General features: G+C 49.6%; 1 protein-coding gene across 1 annotated transcript in view; it reads right to left on the bottom strand.

Annotated features, from left to right (window-relative positions):
- Positions 1-17,289: 17,289 nt before the first annotated feature.
- UPB1 (beta-ureidopropionase 1) overlaps positions 17,290-24,626 on the bottom strand; it is a 100,649-nt gene continuing 93,312 nt past the window's right edge. The window contains exons 8-10 of the mRNA XM_069619863.1: positions 23,799-23,841; positions 19,545-19,699; positions 17,290-17,584 (exon numbers count right to left, since the gene is read on the bottom strand). Coding sequence (XP_069475964.1) covers positions 17,501-17,584; positions 19,545-19,699; positions 23,799-23,841 — 282 coding nt within the window. The 3' untranslated portion in view covers positions 17,290-17,500. The remainder of the gene's footprint in view (positions 17,585-19,544; positions 19,700-23,798; positions 23,842-24,626) is intronic.

Raw genomic sequence — 24,626 nt, 5'->3', positions numbered from 1 at the left:
CTCCAGGTATCTCCTGTAAGAACATGGATTCGATGAAATCCGTAGGGTCACGGCCCTCTATCCCCTCCGGTAGGCCCACGATGCGGATGTTGTTGCGACGGGCTCGTCCCTCAGCCTCCTCCGCTCTGCTCTCCAGGTTGCCAATCCTTTGTGTCAGGGCATGCAAATCGGCCTTATGAGTGGCGCAATCTGCTGTATTCGGGCCAACTTCTTTTTCAAGGGACTCCGTGCGCTCCGCCAGGGCCCTGACATCTTGTCGTAGCAGATTAACGTCCTCTTGGACCTCCCCAACCTTGCGGTCCAGTGCAGTCTTTAGTTCAGTAACGGCCAGTTCCAGCTTTGATTCCCAGGCCGCCCTCAGTTCCACAATCGCCGCCAGGATTTCTTGGTTGGTGCACGAGGACGTCGTGCCACTCCCAGCCAGCGCATCCTTACTTTTGGTAGTGTCCTGGCTCGGGGGAGTTTTAGTGAAATCGTCTAAGGTAGGCTGTTTCACCTTCGGCCGCACCGGCCTGCTCGACATGACTCAGGAAATCGATCGGTTGCTAAAGTAGCAAGTTTGTGTACAGTGCACCTTCACAGCCAGGCCATCGTTCAACTCGCTCCTATTCGAGTCCCGGGCCCTGGTCGGCCATTTTGAGTCGCCCTTTGTTCGCGGGGTCTTTTAACTCGTAGCCACCGATCTCCGTCGCCGTTGATCCTATTCTCTCCAGAAGTTCACAATGCGTGGCCAATACCTTCACACACCATCATGTGTATCGTCGGTGGTCAGCGATCCGTCGTACCGCACATATTTGCCCGGAACGTTGCAGGATCTCGGGAGCTCCTCCAGAACGCGTCCTCCTACATGGCTCTCGTAGCCACGCCCCCCCCTTATTTTTTTTAAAGTTATTGAATGTGATCATACGAATCCGCGTTTGAGTTTTCATCTTCTTTATCATTACTTAAGTTCTTTTGTGATGGAGACATGTCATCTATTGATTCATCCGTTGTAGGTGGAGTCTCCCTCATATTAGGCAGACGTTCTTGGGTCACCATTGAGTGGATTTCTTCTGTGATCAGCTTCCCCGTTGTTTAAGGGAAGCCTATTCCGCTTTTCTCTGGATGTAAGGGTCTATTTTCTGAGCCACTCATTGCGCCTTCCCGTTCCGGGCATTGCTCTTCACGCGTTAGGTCTTGAGATTGGCGGCCATCATGCCTCGCCTCTCGCGGCTCCACCCCTATCAGGTCGCGGTTTGTTAGCCCCAGCCTCTCTGGCCCACACTCGCCCGAGACGGTGGCTAACGACAGAGAAGAGAGATCTGCCTCCGCCACCACCTATCTGGCTATGTCCGCTCCTGAGAAGGAGAGTCTTCCGCTCTCGTTGTCATCACAGATTTGAGTAGTGCTCGGCTGTTCGGGGGCCAGAGGTGAGTCAGTTTTAGTGGCCTTTAGCTGTTCCAATAATCCTTTCCCCCCTAGATTCCCTGATTGCCTAGTGCCAGGGTACTCAGGAGAAGTTGTTCCTAATTCAGAATGGCCTTGTAGACAAGCTATTTTTTAAAATGTTGCCCCTTTTTCGAGCTTCCTGACTGGGCTGCTTTTGTACCTATAACCTCCTCCTGCTCCTGCTCCCCCGCCTCATGGTCTTCCACTCCGGCCAGTGTAGCATGCCCGACCAAGGGAATTTTAGGGGCCGGTAGTCTCGCAGAGCGCTTTGGAAGAGCCCACTTCAGTTTACTTTGAAGTGGTTCCTTTAGTGGTCTCAATACTCGCTTATGGGAGTCTGTTTTCTGGGCCAGTGATTCCTGAGGGGTGCAGAAGGGGGAGGCAAAAGAGGAGAGAGAGCTGGGATTGGGGGGGGGGGCGTTAGACTTTTTACCTTCCGCCACTTCCGTGTTGTTGTCCATGTTGTTCGTCCCAAGGGGGGAACTCAGCCTGTGTTCCACTGGGGGCGCTATTATGTTGCAGTCTTGGTCCTCACCGGCGCGAGGTAACACATCTAATGTCTGTCTTAGAATGATGTCTCTGTTGTCAGGCTAATCACTGGGGGGAACGTCCTCCTTCCGCATGGCGCGCTGGCTCACGCGGTCTGTGTAGTCTGCCACACTCTGCTGCCCCGCTTTGAGGCCGCCCAGTGTTTTTAAACACCGGTAACTAGTGCTGCCTCCAAACAATTGAACAGGTAGAAAGACTGCAACAAGGGGTCACTGCAGTCGAGTAGTCTGCCACACTCTGCTGCCGCACTCCGCCAGTTTACTATTAGCCAGTGCAGTTAGACACTCAGGGATCAAACAAGTGATATTCAAGGTACCCTTTGAAGAAGACAGTCTGTGGCAACCTAATAAGAGGGCAAAGAGCTGCCCCAACATCCAGTCATCCGCTGGTCACAGGAGCCGAAATTGATCAAGTCCGGTGAACAACAGGGTCACCTCAAAGACTCCATTTCAGGCAAGGAGCCCAGATATTCAGCGCCAGGGGTAGCGAGAGGCCAGAGGCATGAGAAACAGGTGCTCCAAACACCCCAATGATGCTAATGGTAATACATTGCAAGGCAAAAGGTCTGTTTTCAGAGGTTACTTTAAAGAGCTTCTTTGGAAGTGGATGGTAGGGTTCGCTCTATAAACCATTCAACCTCACCTATTCCCTCCGTTCAAATAGTACGTTTCTTCATGGTTGTGCACGCTTTCTGTAGTTATTGCAATACTGGTTGCTTATTTAGCAATCATTTGTTACCTTTTGTTATATGTGTGTACAGCAACACTTCAAAACTCCCTTATGTCTCTTGTGTGGAGAATATGTCCACATAAGGGGTGAATGTTCGTCCTTAGACACTAATAAACGACCACTTGGTGGGTCTGAGTGAACCTTTTTCTTCTGTTAGAAGGGCCCATCCTGAAATAGATGTGACGATGCCCAACTAACCGGCTGAAGGTGGTGGTTTATGCTTAGATGTCACAGGCGAGCTCCTAACATTGTTGTGAGTTAATGAAGAACGTGCTAGTTGAATTTAAGATAAAAGCAGACAGACATGCTGGGAATGTTTTCCCTGCCAAGAAATCAAAGCGGAAAAGTGGAGATCAACAATAGTAGTCACCAAAACAGAAATTACGCCACCATGGTCTCCTTGATTACAATAATTTGTGTCTGGTTTGTACAGATGCAACAAAAACCTGAAGAGATTTTAATTGATATAGCATTCTTTTCACTAGGCATGCATCCCAATCTAATACCCCCGGTATACAGTCCCACCACGCAGTTCTGGGGACAAGAAACAGTCTAAGCCATGAATCCAAATATTTATTAAATTGAATCAATGCAAAGGTGGTCCTCAGACTTTGGGCCTCATCATGATTTTGGCGGTAACCCTTAAATGCGGCAGTAGCGCTATTACCGCCGCATTTAAGGGTCTGCCAGATCATGGCTTTGGCAGATTTGCCGATTTTCGGTGCGATTACCACCAGCGGGGAATCCGCCAGCGGTAATAGCGCAAATTTTCCCTATTGGGCCCAATAGGGAATGAGGAATTCCCAAATGGGATCAATGGGGAATGGGCACTAACCGTTCCGCCAAACCCGTGATCCAGCGCTAATAGTGCCGAGGGGTTTGGCGGTAGGGCTATTAGCGCCGGCGCTAATAGTGCCAGCGTTACCGCCCAACTCGTGATGAGGCCCTTTATGTAGCGGAAGTCGTCACAATCATCAATTATACAATTAATCTTGGCTTGCATGTGCTAATTATATTACATATAATACGTGCCTTCCGTCACACAACAGCACCATTAATAATATTTCTCACAATTCTCATCCTAAATAACGCAAGGCCACCTCTAAATGGCTTTCATTTTTGTGACCACAAAGACACTTATTGGCCAGTGCATTCAGACTCTTCAATTATATTTACCAAACCCAACTTCAGTCAGTAAAGAGTAAATCCAGCACATTTTAATTCCTCCTGTATCAGAAACAGTATTGGTCTCAGAGAAAAAAGTTATATAGACAAATTACATTTATATAGACATATTTTCTTCACTTGATCACCCTGTCTGAGTGTGAGATCTTTAATTTGTATTCTATGTGCATGCAATTTAACTTTAGACTAAAATGTATTTGATCAGACTTCTGCAGGTTTGAGTTGGGAGAACAGCACTTTCAATAAAGAGTGCACCATATATCAGTTCACCCAGTCAACACAGAAGAATGGATTTCAGAATTTAATAAGATTCAAATTAGCATCATTTTCTAGTGGCTCGGAAGTGACATACTAATCTCTCTTATAATTCCGAATATGTTATTAATTAATGTATGGCTCCCATGGGTCGCAGTGCTTCGGCAGGCTATGAAGCTTCTGGATTGGTTCATAGTCTTGACTGAGTGGGCATTTATGTTTTTATGAAGCCCAATGACTCTAACATCCTTATGACACAAATGGACTTCATGGCCCGCTACCAGACTCTCCCAAAAAATCTATGATGAGAAACAATCTTCCTGATCCACAAAATGCCTCACAACCCTTACTCTCGTCTCCCATGAGCTTTTACACTCAACCATTATGTGCTTGAGAGATTGTTTACCATCCCCCTTGCACAGAGACCAGGTAGGGGCAGCTTGTGAGTTTTGCGACTATGCAGAATCTCTCCCGTATTCATTAAATTTAGCACATTTAGGCGGGATCTTGTCTGTACCTGGAATTTGGGAAGTGTCCTAAATACCTGGTTGAAAATCCTCTCGGCTTGTCATATATTGAGAGAGATTTGCCAGCTTTAACTTACACATTTCAGCGATTGTGCGAATCTAATCAAATTCTCCACAGGGCCTTCTTCACACCCATTGGATTAGAAAAAGGATCTTCCACCACGCAATCACACTCACATAAGACTCCAATCACCAAACTCTTTAGATTTAACGGCAATGCACTTGAATCCCTGCCATGAAATGCCCTACATCAACATACATAGAATGTTACTGCTCAACCATTATCAGTCTATAGAGCGAGACGAGCCGCCACTACGCTAGCATCTGCATTGAGTAGATACCTAGCTCATATTTTAGGATGGCCATTGGCAGGCTCTGGGGGAGCCTCAGCACTCTTCTTCAAATTGACCCCTCAATCTTAGTACAATTTACTTTCCCAGATAACGCCCTTACATCGACAACATATAGGAGAGAGAGGAGCACCTTTGTAAAATAAAATCTTATTGGCGGGGAGAACGAGTATTTATAATATGTTCTCATTAGCTTGGAAATCTGGCATGATAATTGAAGCGCTTTCCCACTAAAATGCAGCTCAAGCTGTGTCAATATGGGGATTGAATATAATCTAAAACCCAAACAGATCACTTCATTCTCCACTGGGATCGCATGATCTTCTAGTGACCACTTAAAATGTGAAACAAGCTTTCCAGGTCAATTTGTAGATCATTTATTCTAGCCTAGTCACCCAGAGCTTTTAACAGGCGCTTAAGGCTGACTGCAGTATAATCCATATAGACTATATCGTTGGCATACGCCAACCACATCATTGGCCGATCCCCAATCTTGGGGATTCCTAGTGTGTATGGTGCCAAGTACTCATCTACATCTGCCAAATATAAACTGAAAAGAAGGGGAGCAATTATACAGTCCACTCTTACCCCCCCTCTTTATCGGAATCCCACGAGACAAAAAACCTGGCACATTTAGTCTAACTTGAAGATTGTTATTCTCATGCAGGGAGACTAAAATTGCCAATACGGACCATGGAATGCCCCAATTTGCTAGCTTCACCAAGACGCTCCCTATTGACCGTATGAAAGGCCTTCGAGAGGCCTTTCCTTGCACCTTTTAAGACCTGGCCACCCTTCACCCACAAACATTCACACGCCAAGTTCATAATCAAACTATTAAATGATGTGGATAGGGCTCTTCTAAATCCTTTTTGATGTTTCAATAGAATGTTTTTCTCCCTAGTCCAGGTTTCCAGTTCCCTTAAAATGACTCCTGACATGTTTTTACTGTCCACATCCCAGAGGGCGATCCAGCGGTAGTTCACTGGGTCTGCTTGATCGCCACTCTTGTAGCTGGGGACAACTATTGAAGTCTATTGATGTCCTCCAGAAGGCTGGAATACACCCCGTTTTGCAGGATTCCTTTATATAACATTGACAGGATTTTGGACCTCAGAACCACATCTCCCTTTAATGTTTGATCAGTCAAGCCATTAGGCCCTGCTGCCCTTAATGAGCGACAGATAAGGTCTGCAATACTTTCTTGCATAAACTCCAGCTTCCAAGTGGCGTCCACTCCCCACTGCTATAACCCGTCTGGAATTGACCATATTGGGAATAGAAATGCTCACATCAAACGGTCTCCATCACCACATTGCCTTGCAAACTAGCTTAACTTGCTTTTTGTTGATTAATAAGCAACCAGAAATTCTGGGAATTTTTATTCCTCGGTGCTTCCAACATCGACTCCCTATCTTTTTGGTATCAGAGGTATCCATATGCATGGGACCATGTTCTATACTTACTCTTCAAAATCTGGACTTCGCACTCTTATTCCCCAGAGTCCACAGACTCATCCTTTAAGTACCTAATGTCTTTCCTTAGTTCGCGCTTCGACAAACAGGTCTTCTCAGCAAAAGAGTGGTTATAGATTGGCCTACTTAAACAAATTATTGATGGTGGGAAATCAAAATCCCACAGGAATTCCAAGAAATTCTATGTTTCATAACTCTAGTCTTGCCATTATTAACCCAGTCTAATGTTCTTACTCTTGAAGCAGTTTATCTCACTTCGAAGAAATAAAAGAATCTCAGGATGTAGCAGATTGTGTGTTTTCCAACCTTCCCATCATATGCAAGCTATCTTTCATTGGAAGGGATTTAAGACAGCTGTGGGGATTGGGTTGGAGTTAGTCTTGGGCGTTGCTTAGGACTACAGGCAAGTGATCCGTGCTGATTGTGTCTGTGCTTTGTCCTGTTAGAACTTTCCGCAGTATTTGACATAGGAAGGCATGAGCCAAGTGTAGCAGGGCCAAGATGAGTCCGGTTTTATGAACTACTTCCTGGTATGGATCCACTCATTCCTCACTAACAGGTCACATTTAAATTGTGAAGTTCATCAGGGATTATCACATCCTTCCAATTTTGTTAACACCTACATCTGTCCACTTCCTTCGTTGGGATCAATACTTGGATTCCAATTGTATCCCTTTGTTGACGACACATGGATAAAGGTAGGGCTCTAGTACTCTGCCAGGAATCTGTGCGATTGCCGATTCTAATTTCTTAGGATGAGTGAGCCAAATGATTGGGAATTAAAGCAGGGAACATGGAGGAGGTTCTATTTCACAGATGTTACAAAGCAGAATGTGGGTCAAGGAGACCCAGACTTACCAAGTGCCCTGCCTTAAACTAGAGGCCCGGGTGACCAAGGGGACTGGGTGCCTTCACCCGCTATGTGATGCAGGCTCAGGGCAACATGGGGCAGACCCCCCGAACCCCCTATCTAGCCCATGTCTAGCTGTGAGCTTGGCTGGACTAGTCACAAGAACAATGTAGTCATTGTGGCTCCTTTAAGAAAGTTACTGTCACCGGTAGAGATCCAGAATGAAGACCCGAAGGAGACGTTCATCTCATTGGACCAATTTTCTCAGGTGCACAATAACCTTGCGATAACACGCAAGCCCCCAGCAAAACCCAACATTTTCATGGAACTAACCTCTCACAAACTCTGAATTTGGGGAGGGGGACCTAATTTTGGATGTTTTTCAGAACATGAAATATTATATAATATGAGGTACATAATTAATCACACTACCCATGCTATGGTGCTCTGATCAAACATTGAAAACTTGCTTTGAAAGCATAAGAGCAGCTTATTTTACCATCTACATCTGCTTTGTCTCAATTTGAATTCTCTACAATTTCTGTCCAAGAGACCAAGTCTATCATATCTAGCCAGGATCCTGCAAGCTGCATTAGGGACCCTTGCTCATCCTTCATCATCAAAGATTGTGCTGATGCACTAAGCCCTATGATCAGGACTCTTATGAACACGTTGTTTAAAGACTCATGTATGCCTAGCGATCTCAAGCAAGCAAGGGTTACTCCTCTGTTAAAAAAGCCAACTCTCCACCCGAAGGTCTTGTCCGTGTACCCTCTCCTCACAAACGTTCCCTTTCTATTAAATATTCTGGATAAAGCAGACACTTGGAAAATCCAGAACTTTGTAGATGATTCTACTCTACGGGGTGATCACCAATCAGACTTCCACCCAGTCATAGGCACAGAACTTGCTTAGACTGATATTAAAGATGCTTTATCTCAAATCACCAAGGAGGCGACACAGGGTCCCCTACTCCTGGATTTATCCTCTCTGATACCTCAGATCTTGGCTCAATACCTCCAAGAGGTTGCAGGTCTGTCACACAAAATGGCTTTACACCCTTGTTTTCTATTAAAACTTCCAGTATTAAGATAGGAGGCTTGACATCTCAACGAGAAGTCATTAAAATTCAGAAAAGAACTCAAGACCCACCTCTTAAAGGAGTCTCTCGTCCTCAACACCTAGTCCATCACATTGCCCCCCCTGCACCACCTGACTTGCTAGAAGCCCTCTGCCCCTCTAATCCCTGCCACCCCGCACAGCTGCACCCCTGTGTCCCTCTGTATCCTACCCACGCTGTATATCTGTTCTATTGTTTCCTCTGAAAAGGGCTCCGTTATACATCTGTACAGCTGTATACCTCTGTAAAGTGCTCCGTTGTGCATCAATACTGTTGTATACCTCTGTAAAGCACGCTGTTGCTTCTCGGAGCTAGGTCCGTGCTCTATAAATACAGTAATAATAATATTTTTGCTTCTGTTGTTTAATAACTACATGAAACCTCTCCGCAACTTACTGCTGGATTTAGGTGCAGAATTCCACAACTATGCTCACGATACATGCGCCATGTTTGGCCTAGGGCAAGACCATCAGTCTAACAACTCAAACAAAATATATTTTAGGCAGGTTGCAAGATGAATAACAGATTACTGCCCAGATTCTTCTTGCCTCCAGCAGACAATCCTTGGAATTAGCCCTCAGCAACTTCCAAGAAATACCTCTCTCTGGTTCTATGATCATCATTCAATAGAAGGTCCAAACCTTGGGAATCATTATTGACACCACATGAGTTCTGTTCTCAGTTCCACCAAATACCACCTCAAGTTACTGGGAGAACTTTGCACCTTGCTCTAAGAACGTTGTGGCGCTGTTGCAAAGGGCATAATTTTCCCAATGATTGATTACTGCAATGCCCTTTATGCGGGCACCTCAGTATGCAGGTATACATCTTCAAATCTTGCAAAATACCATGGCAAGGACACTTACTCTAATCCTGAGATGCATGCACATAGTCCCAATTTTAAGGAAACTACATTGGCTCCTGATCAAATTTAGGATTATTATTCAAAAAAAAGAAAATAGGATTATTTTTAAATTTCTCATCTTCCCTCATATAGCCTTTAATGGTATTTGCCCTGTGTGTATTTAACCTCTATCTGTGACATGCCACCCAGATCCCCGGATTTAAATGCAGTCACAGCCTTGGCCATCCCTGCATGGGCCTGGCCACTACAACCAGGAACTCTGTACCAGAAAACATTGGTTGTAATTAAAGATCTCTTCGTGTTTAGAAAACAATAAAAATCATCATATTCCGATTCCTTCTTACTGACCGATGACTTACGCTGAGTCACCCTTAACTCTGTTATAATTATGTAAGGATTAATTTTGAACGCTTAGATACCTTGGGTTGTATCTCCTAACACCACCAATAACACTAAGGGGGTAATTCATAGAATTCAGTGCACAAGTGGCGCAAACGGCTGGCGCACAGTGTGCGCGTGCAAATCCCTGCGCCAGCCGCGTGCGCTAAAATCCATTTCCGCGCACAGCGTATTCATGGATTCCAGCCACCAAAACCAGCCGTGGCGCACAGTGGCGCAGCGACCCTGCAGCAGCGCCAGTTACGCCCCCAAGAACGCCTCTCGCGCAGGGAAAAGCCATCAATATACCCAATCCAGCGCAAAGGGCTGCGCTAACCCTGTACCAGCACAGCAAGCGGGCTACGTGTATCACTGGGGTGCGCGGGAAGTACCTCACGCGATTCCATCAGGGTACGTGTATTTCGGGGTGCACGTGAAGTTCCACACGCGATATCAGCAGGGTACGTGTATTTCAGGGTGCAGGGGAAGTTACACACGCGATTTCCGCAGGGTACGTGTATTTCAGGGGTGCGCGTGAAGTTCTACACGTGATTGGGCTGCGTGCGTGTATTTCAGGGGTGCGCGGGAAGTTCTACACGTGAATGGCCTGGGTGCGTGTATTTCAGGGGTGCGCGGGAAGTTCCACACGCGATTGGCCTGGGCGCGTGTATTTCAGGGGTGCGCGGGAAGTTCCACACGCGATTGGCCTGGGCGCGTGTATTTCAGGGGTGCGCGGGAAGTTCCACACGCGATTGGCCTGGGCGCGTGTATTTCAGGGGTGCGCGGGAAGTTCCACACGTGATCTGGCCTGGGGGAGCGTGTGCGTGTATACCAGGGGTGCGCGGAAAGTTTTACACGCGATCTCAGCAGGGTACGTGTATTTAAGGGGTGCCGGGGAGTCCTACATGTGATTTGCCAGTGTGGGTCCCTGTACACCCTCCACGGCCCCTGCAGGCAGCCCACACCACAGGGGACTACCCTGCATCCCTGGTCATGTCCCGCAGGCAGCCCACCCAACATGGGCATGCCCCCCAGCAAAGGCACATGCCTCCTTGCACTAATGATCACCAAATCATGTCCCCTTGCACCCCCACCCCCAGAATTGCGGGGCACCTGCCAGCAGGCCCCCACCCTTGTCCAACTCATGTCCCCTTGCAGCCCCACCCCCAGAATTGCGGGGCACCTGCCAGCAGGCCCCCACCCATGTCCAACTCATGTTCCCCACCACCCCCACCCCCCAGCACTGTGGGGCACCTGCCAGCAGGCCCCCACCCATGTCCAACTCATGTCCCCTTGCACCCCCACCCCCAGAATTGCGGGGCACCTGCCAGCAGGCCCCCACCCATGTCCAACTCATGTTCCCCACCACCCCCACCCCCCAGCAGTGCAGGGGCACCCTCCACCAGGCCCCCACCCATGTCTCCCACCACCCCCACCCCCAGCATTGCGGGGCACCTGCCAGCAGGCCCCCACCCATGTCCAACTCATGTCCCCTTGCACCCCCACCCCCAGAATTGCGGGGCACCTGCCAGCAGGCCCCCACCCATGTCCAACTCATGTTCACCACCTCCCTACCCCCCAGCAGTGCAGGGGCACCCTCCACCAGGCCCTCGCCCATGTGCCATCCATGCCCCCCTGCACCTGGGTCCCAACAATCCCCAATCATGTCCATAATGGCCATCCTCCCCTGCCAAAAGGCCCAACCAACTATCACATCCACCCACATATCAAAGGCAACTACATGTTACACACCCAATGTAAATAATGCAAATGAACACATGTCTGTCACACACAATGGCTGCAAGTGAATGTTAAAACACCCAACATGACATGCATGAAAGTAATGAGATGATACGACACATTGAAGGATGAAAATAAAAATGTATTGAAAATCAACTTGAATGGAAATGAAATGAGAAAAACGACAAAGCAAAACAACCAAAAGAAGATGAATGTCCATGAAAAAAATCCAAAAAATAAAAAAATCCATTGAAGAACTATTTACAAGATAATCCCGGGTCCATGAGCCCAACCAAATGAAACCTAACTATGACAACTAACTAAAAACTGAACTATATACAAAAATGTGGCGCATTGTCCAATCGCAACCAAATAAAAAAAAAATATCAAAGGAAACCTACCACTAACTATATAACTATATACAAAGGCAGCGGGCTAGTCCGACGGCTCACTGGTTGTTGTCATGGGCCAGGGCATCATCGAACTCCCGTTCAATGGCTTGGAGGCGGGCATGTTCCCTGGCCCCGAGGTCCCGCAGGGATAATGCAGTGTCCAGCTCCAACTCCCTGCGAAGACCCTCGAGGCACTCAGCCCGCCTCAGCGCCCTCCGCATGGAGTCCTCCGCCCTGACCATTGTGAGCTGTTCCTCCTCTGCCCGCTGCCGCTCCGCACCTATCTGCTGGCCCAACTGCTCCCACACAGAAGCCACTCCCATTCCAGGGTGCTCCTGCCCTCCGGCTGATGCCTGCACCCCTGATGTTGATGGCCCCGAGCCATGATGCCTCCCAAGTTGAGCCTGCTGCTGCCTCCGACGCAACTGCCTGTGCCAGCACGACGGCATCCAGGCTGATGGAAACCACCGACGCCGTCGTGCCCGTGCCCTGCCCGATGATGCCGTCACATCCTCCATCTGCTGGGGTCCGGTTGCTGTGGTGTCCACCCCTGCTGGACCTCTGACTCCCGACTGTGGCAGGGATGGGATCCCCACCGAGCTGGCTGCATTGGTCAGGGCAGGTCCACAGGGGGCCCTGGTGGCATCTGGGCCGGAAGACAGCAAGCAGAACGACTGGCGTATAGTCTCCACAGAGGAGGAGAGGGCCGCCAGATTGGCCGACACATGCAGGAAACCCCCGAACATGGATGATCCCAATTGGGCCACGTCGGCACAGTGCTCTTCGTGATGACGTGCGTGCTCCTCCTGGGAAGCACGCACGGCATCACGAATCACAGCCGTGCGCATCGCGACCCCAATCAGGACCTTCTCCATATGGCCAGGGGTCCCTTCGTCCGCAGGTGGAGGGGAGTCAGATGACATGGACATCCCCTCTACCTGCGGACGGGCCTGGGACGGGGCATCCCTGCTGGTGCATGGTGGTACACCCACAGGGTCAGGGACAGCGACATGCACAGGCCCCTCCACGGTGACCTGTGCTGCCTCCTGCCCCTGCCCCTGGACTGCACCACTTGCACCAGCAGGGATGCCCCCACCAGGCCCCATGTGCGCCTCAGTGGCGGCCTCCTCCTCCTCTGTGGAAACCACCAACCTGGATGGCTCCTCACCGTCTTCCGCCATAGCAGGCCCCTGTGGGGGCTCACCCACCCCTTCCGCGGCAGCCGTGGGGGCATCCCCGCCGCCTTGCTCCACAGCTCCGTCTCCGCCCTCTTCTTCACTAGCCGCTGCGTAGAGGGAGACATAGAACACAAGCATCAGGGTACTGTACAATGGTCCCCTAGACAGGAAGCAATAGCAGATGAGTGCCACTGTCAAAGTACATTTGCATCATGTCCCTCCACAACACATGTGTCAGTCCAGGCAAAACACACGCAGTGACAGTCATGGTGCATGCCATGGACATTTCCATACATGTCCAATGGACTCTCGAAACATACAATGTAATGGTACTCACATGCATCATGGGTCATGCCTATCACATGCACACACTTCACCTCAGTCACATCCATCTGGCCCCGTACACCCCAATCACAGTGGATACAAGGATGACTAGGCTGCATCAGTGAATCTGTACATTGTCACAGACTTGTGTCATGCATCCATGGCATTCACAAGTCACAGACACGCAGGTCAGGCACACAGACATGGATACCATATATGTACCTGGCATCAGCACCCATCCCTCACCCCCACCCATGTCCAGGAACAGAGACTGCCATGCTCTCATGTGTACAATCTGCATAGGGCTCCCCATGTCGCATTTAAACACATGCAACGACCGTGCGGTTCACACATTACTGGTCGCACATGCATTACCATGATGTCCCTGCACACATACATGCGTACATGGCCTATGTCACCCATACAGGCAAGTATCAGACAACCAGCACACTGCAACATGCCCTGTCTCACACAGCAATGCTTGGCCACTTACCGCTCAACTCCAGATGGGTCTCCCTCTCAAGGACCTGGGCGTGGAGCGCTGGGTGTACGTGTTCCAGGACCCTCATCTGGATGGAACTCATGCGGCCCCGGCCCCCCTCCACGAGGCGCCGGGCCTTTATGAGGGTCATGGACCTCAAGTCTTCCCAACGCTTCTTGACCTTCTGGATGGTGCGGGTTGCCAACCCCTCCGCGTTGATGGCAACCACACAGTCGGCCCAGATCCTCTCCCGTCCTTCCTTGTTGGCGCGGGACGATCCGAAGAGGGCATCATACTGCCCCAGGACTTGCTCCACCAGGACACCAACTTCGGTGGCAGTGAAGCTGGTGCCCCTCTGCCCCTCTGGCCGGGGGTTGCCACTGGTGCCAGATGTGGATGTGCCCGACATGGCAACCCCAGGGGCAGGAGTGGGTGGGCAACTGGGTCCTGGGGCTGGGCTGTGGAGTGATGTTATCTGAGTCGGGAGTCTTCTGTTCCAGCAGGGGTGGACACAGCAACTGGACTCCTGCAGATGGCTGATGTGCAGGCACCAAATGGCAGGGGACGGTGGCAGCAGGCAGGCAGGCAGCAGCAGATGGCACGTGGGAGGCTGCTCGGGGCACTGGGGGGCAGTAATTCGGCCTTCTGGGCAGGAGCGTGGTCTTCCGTGTGTTTTCGCGTGGCCAGCTTGATACAGAGTGATTTGGCACGTGAAAATCCTGCACGTCAGCGTGAAAATCGAGGAAAGGCCCTTAGCGCGTAAGCGCGTCAGCACGCGTACGCGATTTCATTGGACCAAAGGCCCTTACAGCGTAAGCGCGTCTGTGACGTTTTGCGCACAGGCGTTGCTCTGGCAGGGCTTGGAGGTCCCGCGTGCCTTTATGTTCTGTACGTGCTTTTCGTGCGGTGCGTGTGTTTTCCATCCGTTGGGGTTCACACGCTATTACTTCACAGCTGGTGTTGGCTACGCGTTCTTCTACACGCAAGGCAGACGGTGAGTGGTACCCCGCTCCCCCAGGCCCGATCGCGTGAAAATGTTCACGCGAACCCCTGAAATACACGTAGCCCGCTCCCTCAGGCCCGATCGCATGAAGAAGTTCACGCGAACCCCTGAAATACACGTAGCCCGCTCCCCCAGGCCCGATCGCGTGAAGAAGTTCAGGCGAACCCCTGAAATACACGTAGCCCGCTTCCCCAGGCCCGATCGCGTGAAGAAGTTCACGCGAACCCCTGAAATACACGTAGCCCGCTCCCCCAGGCCCGATCGCGTGAAAATGTTCACGCGAACCCCTGAAATACACGTAGCCCGCTCCCCCAGGCCCGATCGCGTGAAAATGTTCACGCGAACCCCTGAAATACACGTAGCCCGCTCCCCCATGCCCGATCGCGTGAAGAAGTTCACGCGAACCCCTGAAATACACGTAGCCCGCTCCCCCAGGCCCGATCGCGTGAAAATGTTCATGCGAACCCCTAAGAAATACACATAGCCCGCTCCCCCAGGCCAGATCGCGTGTGTGACTTCCCGCGAACCCCCGGAATACACGTACCCCGCTCAATCGCGTGTGTAACTTCCCACGCAACCCCGAAATACACGTGCCCCGCTCGCACAGGCACAATTGCTGTATGTTGCCACTTTTGTAATGCGCAGGGACGCTACCGCCTGCCTTCGTGTGGCGGACGTGTTTCGGCTTGTGCGTGTCTTTCGCTGTGCGTGGCTTTGCCCTATTCGATTCCATGAATACGTGTGGTTCGGGTGCGTGTGGGCGTTCCGTCTGCTTCCCTGCAGTACATCCCCAGTTACGCCCTTGTTTTCGCGAGTTGTCCCCCATTCCGCGCGTTATGCCCCGTGTTCCGCCCACTTTCTAGTGTATGCGCCGAGGTTGTGCGCTTTCACTGTGCGCGTCGCGCACGTCTTTCGGGATGTTGCAGTGACGTGTGCGCCATGCACGGGTTTGGCGCACATCCCGAGGAAAACACGCGCAGGGACTTCCATGAATCGCACGCGTGCGCCTGTTTTTTTGCGCTTGCGCCTGCTTGCGCGAAGATTTTCGGCGCACGTTTGTTCCATGAATCGGCCCCTAAATATCCAGCGGTGATGGTGGTTGTGGATCATGGGGGTGAGGAGTTATAACAGTCTATGTCTCACTCCTGGAAGATAAACAGGTCCTTCATGTATTTATTTATTACATAATATACAAACAGCCAAAACTTGACTTTGTATATTATCAACATTATCATTGTACAATATACATAAAAAAGACAAAAATCCACGAACATCATTATTAAAAACGACCCCCAGATTAATCATCTAAAATGTGCATAATCACAAAAATATATACAATTTAAATCATTACGCTCCATAAAAAGAGCCCATTACACCTCAGGCCTATACAAACTACCCTGAGTACCATATATATTTGGTGGGATCAGCCTTGATATATTTCTGAAGCATTACTCATCTCAGGATATATTGAACAAAACTCCCACTATTAACATTAGTCGCCAGCTGCACCAAAGTGTCTTCTCCACCAAGGTCACTCAAAACATTTTGTAATGTGTGCTTTAAACTTTTTGCATTAAGTGGTTCTTAAGGAAGATATTGAAGCCAATTACTGTTTCAATTCCTTTAACTTTGGGGTAGGGGGTTCCAGTCGTAGGGAGCCAGGAGGGTGCAATCGTAGTGTGTAAAGGGCGTGAAGAGTGGGAGATCCATTCAGCCAGGTTGGTGATGGGGTGGGCCACGCCATGGACAGATCCAAGCACAAGAAAAGGGAATTTACAAAGGGAGCCATTTTGCATGGAACCGCACCCTGTTGAAGTTGTTGCCCGTTTGTAGGTGAGGATTGTGAAAGGCTGAAAAAGGTACGGGCACCAAAGCTTGGTGTTTGGAGCAAAGGAGTAGATGGGGCGTTACCATAAGAAGGCCAGAGCAGTAACCCAGCCTGCTGAGAGCCAGGGAGGCGATGCATGTTCTTGGTAGATGGCATGATCAGATGGGGGCACAGATTTATCAGGATTTTCAGGAGGTTGGCCTGGCAATGGAGATGATGAAGTCCTGAAGGCATAGGCTGCTGTCCAAGAAAACCCCACACTGCCAGACTTGAGGGCTGCAGAAAGGTGCAAGGGGGAAAGGATAGAGGAGAGGCGAGATGGGGTGTTGCACTCCACTACAGGAAAACGTGTCTCTACTACAGCAGAATGCACAAGCATAGAGTACAACATTTTTGAAACATTTGTGCCCGCAGGCTTGTAGGGCACAACCTGGAGGCACATTTTCCAAATATTTTAAGAGCAGCAGAGCTTGGATGTATGCCCACATGAAGGTCACCCATCTCTGATTTTTTAAAACCCCATTTACTTTAGGAATGTTTGGCAACAACAATGATGCACGTGACTCAAAACACAAAACACAGGAAGGCAACATTTTCTCCAATAATTAGGATGGAATTATTACGCTGGTCAGTTTGTTTGTACTCTTTATTAAACATTTTTCCCTGGCACAGGTCGAATTTAGAAGAACTGTCTCGGGTATTGTAAGACAACTTTTCAGACCAGCACGGCACCAGGCACATGAAAAAGTAAAATATTGTACATGCATGCCTAGGTTTTGACCGATGGGCATGTCCCATGCCCAGGCAAGGGGTCAGAAGACCACGGTGGGCCGGTTGACGCTGCTACTCTACGGTGATGTCCGCGTGAAAGTCAGGTTGGATCATCTCAGCAAGTTCCTGAGCGTAGAGTTCATATCGTCCAGTCATCTACAGGAGGAAAAAAATACAAGCTTTGGCAAACATGGTTTATATCGCCTGCTTTTTATCACACAGGAACAGCCGTCGAGCGTCTTTCTTATTTTTTTATCGGGAGTGATTCAACAGTAGACCTTCTATGTGTATGCTAGCACTATCCCTAGGAGGAAGCACACCCTATCCCTATACGGTGGTGCTGTCACTAGGCCAGAGCTGGTGCGCCGCCTATCTAATAGCAAAGAGCAGAGAGGATCTACCCCTACCTCTACAATGTGTGGTATTGCAACAGAGTTAAAAACACAACAATTGTTGAACCAGATCTATTTTTTGCATGGACATTTCAAGGAGGAAGCATCTCCTTCCGGCTGAATGCCGTTTCTCTTCATTCACCCCCAAAGACGTGTGTACAGACAGTATAGATCAGTTGGTATACTAAGGGTCAACAAGACTAAAAAGTCTTAAAAAGCAAAAGTTATTTCTAGATCTGTCCTGTCACATCTGTTTTTTGGAGGACTGGTTACTTGTGTTATCCCGGTAATCCATGGGTTCTATAATCAATTTATTCGAACCAGATACATCTGGAAAGGATCATCAGTTAAATGTCAGTATTCCCGACACATAGATTTTAATGAACTTATACCGTACTCCCAATTCCCTTCTGGGATATCATACAGTGGGGAGGTCGACCGGTTTCAAGGACATAATCAATGTCGTCATCTTCTTCAGGCCCTGTATTTATGCTGCGTATTATCAATCGCGTTGTCTTTCAGATATGGAGGGGCCATCCATTCCTGACCTCAAGTCCCAGTTTGTGTTCCTCCATGTGGATTAGAGGGAACTTTCTTTTCTCATGTTCGTGCCATCTCCCTGTTGTTGCTTGAATACAGGTTGGGGCGTCGGGTGGCGTGCCCAACGGGTTTCTTCCTGCCATGATGGAGCTGGCGCGTGCAGCAAACAGACCAGTTGCTATCGCCTGCTTCCTTCCAAAGCCCACAGGATTACTCTGCTGACACAAAGAGCCCCGATTTTTGCTCCCTCAAATCCTCATCACTTGCATTGGGTCCTTGAAACACCTAGAAGGCCGCCTTCACTCCCCATCAAATCACCCCCAAAATATCTGATCCTTCCAGTAAAAACACTGAAGTCGACATGGATTGTATGTCACTTTCTACATGGATCACTGGGGATCTCATTTGGAATGGTGGCATTGGACAAGTGGGCTGAGGGTTGCGAGAAGCAAGTCAATAACTAGAGATGGATTGGTTTCTGGGGCTTGCCCAATCAAGTGTCTTCTTTTGAAGCACCTGTGCGAACATCTCTTATTGCAACAGGGGCGAGGTTCCAACTCACATTATAAAAGATACTCTGCTATGCTGCCCCGAAGTGGAGCTGGCCAGATCCCAATTCATGACTCTACTGGACTGGTGGACCACGCTTTCCACAGACCGTGATAATGATAAACCACCTGTAAATACCAAGGGTGCAAAATCAAGCTTCCATAATGACCCCGAAACAGAAGCACGTGTCAAGGCACATTAAAGGCCCTACGCTGCCTCCAGAAACACAGAGATTAACTTCAAAGCTCTCTGCACCATGAAAAAGACCTACTATGGCAAGGAGCCCGGGCTCCCGACAGCCATGCTGACAGACTACAACCCCACCAGGAACCAGTTATACATCCCAATGCAAGGACTGCCTTTCCAGGGAACACCTGGAAACGCCCCAGTTCAATCAGTGTCCACACCTAATCAGAGACAAAAAGAAGGAATGAGCGAAAAATGACCCCATGAAGCAGACATTAGGAGGTTTCCCATCTTGCCTGCAGTTTGACCCCACATTTTGTACTGATTGCCATCATCGCCAGTTTGCAACATTGTAATATATTTGAAGTGCTGAAATGTCCCCAAGTGGTCTGCAGCGGCTGTAAAGTGCCATGGTGGTTCTGTACAAGATAGTGCATGCATAGACGTACCCTGAAGTTCCACTTATCGCTGACCTGCCGGCACAGGTTCAAATCCAGCTCAGTCACCAGAAGGCCATCACAGGTGCGCGAAAGACCTGGGGTCCTGCTGCCGTCTGGCGCAGCTACGTAACTGGAGCCGTAGAAGTGGCCGAAGTCTTGATGGGCTTTGAAATGAAGCAGAAAGCGAACATTAGAAAAACAGCCAAGAGCAGTTCATGGCGTTCCCTGCCCTGATTTGAAGGAAGCCATGCCACATTAGGAGTTGGGTGTTATTTTGGCAGTAAATTCACCGAAATAGCGCCCAACTGAATTACTGATACCGCCACTTGGTCTGGCGGATTTACTGCCGGATTACAAGTGGCGGTGTAAATCTCAATTTAGGATTCTATTTGGCTTGTTTGGCAGAATTACCACCGCGGAAATTTCGCTGATTTATCGGCAGGGAGTTGGGGGATTTACCTCCAGCATGATGCTGCAGGTAAATTCTCCATTCCAGGGCCATACTGCCACTAGTATGGCAGAGCGGGAATATAGGCGGTATTTCAGTTACCACCCATTTTGTTCCCGCAGTGCCATACATGTATAATGTGCGCTTGATCCAAACATGCTTTCTCAGATTCTGGGACCTCTACCAACCTACAAGGGCATGGGCCATGTGAAATGGACCTGCAGAAGATCTCCCACCTTCAGAGGGATTTAGGGTTTGGCCTGTGTATTGTCTTGCTTCTATTGATGCAGGAACAGACTTGTCCAAATGCGGCGTCATGATGAGGCTGGCCTGGCGCACAGTAATATCGCAATTGGGGCTTTCAGGAAAAGTGAAAGGACTAGAAGGCCAGAAACAGATTTACTGAACTCGCATCACACGAGTAAAGCGTACAGAAAAGGCAGCAGCTCTCCCCCTCACAGAACAACTCCTGCACAGACAACAACAGCACACCTCTCCCCCAAGGAGCGTGAGGTATCTTGCCTCCTGCAAGATGTACCCTGGGCCAGTGATGTACAAGGAGCAGGAACCAGGCTGACCCAGGTAAGTGGAAAGGGAACATGCTTTACTGTTTCGTTGTTACATAGATGGGTAAGAGGTAGGAGAGAAGATCACAGACCTCCATCCTGGTTCCCTGCCCAGCTCCAAGTCCCCAACTGTAAGATCTGGAACCCCCAGGTGTCCCAACACTCCAAGCTCCACAGGAGCATTCTACAAGGCCCCTGCACTCACACAGACCTCAAACATAACATCCAGAATACTACAGCGCACACATGATATCAATGCACGCTTGTCTGACGCACCCACAGCAGCACATGGACAGTGCATACAGCGGCAGGCGCACGACATCCATCAGCAGCGCAGGTTTTCCTCGCACACAGCAGACACTGCGGAAGTGTGCCCTTCACTCACACACTGCACAGGCAGCCACAGGGCTGACTTCTCGCACACAGAGCACGAAGAGGTTCAGGACTAGGAGCAGCACAAGCTCCTCGCCCACACAGGGTGGTTAAAGCACAGACAGCAGCAGTGCAGGTTTCCCTCACGCACCGAGAAGATCCTGCACAGGCAAACTGCAATTATCAATAGCGGTTCGGCTCAGGCAGAAGTTGCATTTCTCGCATACACAGGCTGGGTGAGCAGAAACTATGTGGGCGCCCATGGGGATCCCCACACCCTTGCCTAGAGTTGGGGAAATCGCCTGCATATGTGAATAACCAAAAAGCATTGATCTGATGTAGTTTAAGGTTTTTAAATGAAAAAGGACAATGGAAAACTGGTAAATGTATTCTCCAAGCAGTTTCTGTTGGAGCACTTTGTATAGTGGGGCAGGAGGGCTCTGATAGTGGGCGTGGTCTATCAGGCCTTGGTAGGGGGCCACCTGCCGACCCCTCTTTTTGCTTTTTATTTGTGGCACCGAACCCTGCCAGGCATCCCTTTGCAGGGATCAACACCCTCTCAACCGGGATTCGGGGGTTGATGTTGACTGCATCTTTAGTGAAAGGGATGCCTGGTAGGGGTTGTACCTGAGATATGGAATTAAAGGCGAGGCCGCTAAAAGTTAGGGCCTTTTTGACACGAGAGGCTTCAGGCAGTAGAAAAAATGCTTTGGCTTTTAGCCGCCGGATCACCTGGGTCTACTAGGGGACTTTAGGAAACCGCTACAGGGCCTGACTCAAACACTTTTCAGAGACTGTCGCCTGCTAGTCATGGCCCTCTTAAAGCCCTGGGGAAGCAGCTGTGTAATGCATATGTTAAAATGGAGGATATGTTTTTCTAATGCACATTCCAATGGACGATTACCTTGCTTACATGATAAAGGTGCATAACATGAGCCCCACCTTTCACTTTACAAATCGCCAACCATGTTTGCTGCCTCACACCAAAGAGCTATAAGCTGGGTGAACCATGTCCGTGATTACTGAACACCTTTTGGAGAGGTCTTGCTTCGGCAAATGCACTTGTGAAGTGACATAGCCTTTCATTTGTGAACACTGGGGCCCCCCAAGAGAATATGTGTGTACCAGCTGCCCCACCTTGAGGCTTCATTCGGTGTCAAAATCTTGGATAAAGCCATGGAGGTAGGTGGTAAGTGGCTGTAGACTATCACCGGACAGGTTTGTTGGCCTCTGCCACGCATAACAAAGAAAGGGAGGGGAGGCTTTCTTTGTCAAAGTCACAACGCCCCCTCCCACACCCCCAAAGTGTTGGCGTCAATTTCAATTGGACGCTGGACATGTATAGTACAGGGAGCGGCAGTGTAAGACACACACACACGCACACAAACAGCAGCAGTATGTGCAGCACAGACAGCAGAAGGAGGCCTTTCTACTGTGCGCACAGAGAAAAGCTGCAGAAAATAGAACAGCAGTGCCTTCTTCAACACGCACAAGTTTTGCAAATGACAACCTTCACACGCCGTGAACAGCTGACAGGCAGCAACCGTGCACGCTTTCCTCAAACACAGAGCAGGTAAAGCCCAGAGGGCTCCTCAGCTTCTGCAAAGGCTGCTGGGACTCTTATGGAAGGATGTGGGGGTACACATGCGTGTCAACATTGAGCTGTACATGGGCCAACAACTTACATTTCGTGTTTGCTATGCGGCCACATTCAATCGCAGCACCCCTCCACCACCATCCAGCACGGACCCCATTCCCACCCTGCTAGAAATACTTTCTTCCAAACTGGGGCAGTAGCCAAGAAAGACTAGAGCCAGCCGCATAGCCCCTGACCGCCAAGCCATACTTGGTTTCCAGGCTGGGGGTAGATCTCTCTCCGCAGCAGGGGCCTCCCTCTGGAACAGCCTTCCTGCCTCCCTGAAACTTGAGGAGAACCATCTCCGGTTCCGGAAGCACCTCAAAACCTTCCTCTTCGCTTCTGCCTTCTCTCTCCCTCTCCCCTGCTAAACCTGCTAAACTCCCCACTGAAGTTTGCACTAAACCTGCATCTGGGCCACTCTGTGACCTCGGTCCAGGGCCCAGCCACTCTCCACTTGCACTGCCTCCCTGGCTCCCCCTGCACTCTGGGACTGTCACTGCATCCCTACAGCCCCCTTCCCAGCACTTGCTCTGCACTTACCTCGCACTTGCCACCAGCTGGCCCTTTTATTATTATTTATTATTTTATTACGCTACTTACCTTGTACTGCACTTCCCCCCCACCTCCTCCCCCTGCACTTTCTCCTTTTCCCCTTACCTCTGCACTTGCGCGATCTGAATGACACCTGGCCTAGTAGGATCGTCTGTCTGTCTTCCCCTTGTTTCCCCCCCTCCCTGCCTCGTCGCGCCTTGAAACACTTGTGTATAGGCGCGTTACAAATACCATATCATATCATATCATATCAGATCCCCCAACCCAATGCATTATTGCATTAGCCCCTGACCGCCGAGCCATACTTGGTTTCCAGATCCCCCAACCCAATGCATTATTGCATTAGCCCCTGACCGCCGAGCCATACTTGGTTTCCAGATCCCCCAACCCAATGCATTATTGCATTAGCCCCTGACCGCCGAGCCATACTTGGTTTCCAGATCCCCCAACCCAATGCATTATTGTATTAGCCCCTGACCGCCGAGCCATACTTGGTTTCCAGATCCCCCAACCCAATGCATTATTGCATTACAGCACTGGTGCAACAAGAACACAATTCCTTGGAGTAGGGAGTGGCTTAGCAGGATATCGAACAGAAACCTGCCAGGGGTAAGAGGTGGAAAAGAAAGACCACCAGATGAAGAGGGTACTGGAGAGTCAAGGGTGATTGCCAGAGGTTCACGTACCTGGTCTACCGTCCCCAGATGTGAAGGGATTCTCAAAATGTTCCTAAGGAAAAACAAGAAAGGTCATTGTTAAGGTGATCTGTGGCCGACCGCAGGACAGTTACTGCAGACGATACCTCCACTAGGCTGGGAAGGGACTGCAAGCATCAAGCATCAAGCATGCATTGGCAGTGCTGACAGGGTGAGTCCATGACACACCCAGCCAGTCCTGGTTTGCTATGCAGCCACATTTTCCACTCTTTACTCGCAAGTTCACCTTTTGCATTACAAGTGCCAGCATGCAACATGTGATGGACTGCAAAGGCAGGGCCCGGCAGAAGGTTTCAGGTATGACATGGAGCAACTTGGTAGGTATCCTGCCCACTGGGGGGCACACAGAAATCTTAGTTGCCTTTGACAACCAAAATTCATGGGGTTAGCTATGCTAAGTTGATGGTAATGGAAAACGAGGGCTCAAATGGGAGAACATGCACAGAAAACCCTATTCTACAACCAGTAATGTACAACCTCAGTCCCGAACAACCTCTTATAGGAACAGGGTGAATACGCCACAGCTCTCAAGATGTTGGAGATTATGTGTCAGACATTGAATCAAGAGTCATTCATTTCAGCCATGCTGTTCATAACAGGGTAAGTAAGACTACAATTCCCAGAATTCAATAGATATGGGAGGCAGGTTCCAGACCAATCTTCTGGACCAACCTAATGGCACGAGTATGCAATCGATCCATGATGGTGGCCACAATTTCTTCACACAATGCCTCGGTGGGCAACAACGGGAATTTGATCAAACTCTACCTGTCCAGCTAGAGCTCCAAATCACATACA

The sequence above is a fragment of the Ambystoma mexicanum genome, chromosome 10 (assembly GCF_040938575.1).
Source record: "Ambystoma mexicanum isolate Mex_15411 chromosome 10, UKY_AmexF1_1, whole genome shotgun sequence".
Classification (NCBI taxonomy): Eukaryota; Metazoa; Chordata; class Amphibia; order Caudata; family Ambystomatidae; genus Ambystoma; species Ambystoma mexicanum.
This window is presented reverse-complemented; position numbering and strand designations above follow the sequence as displayed.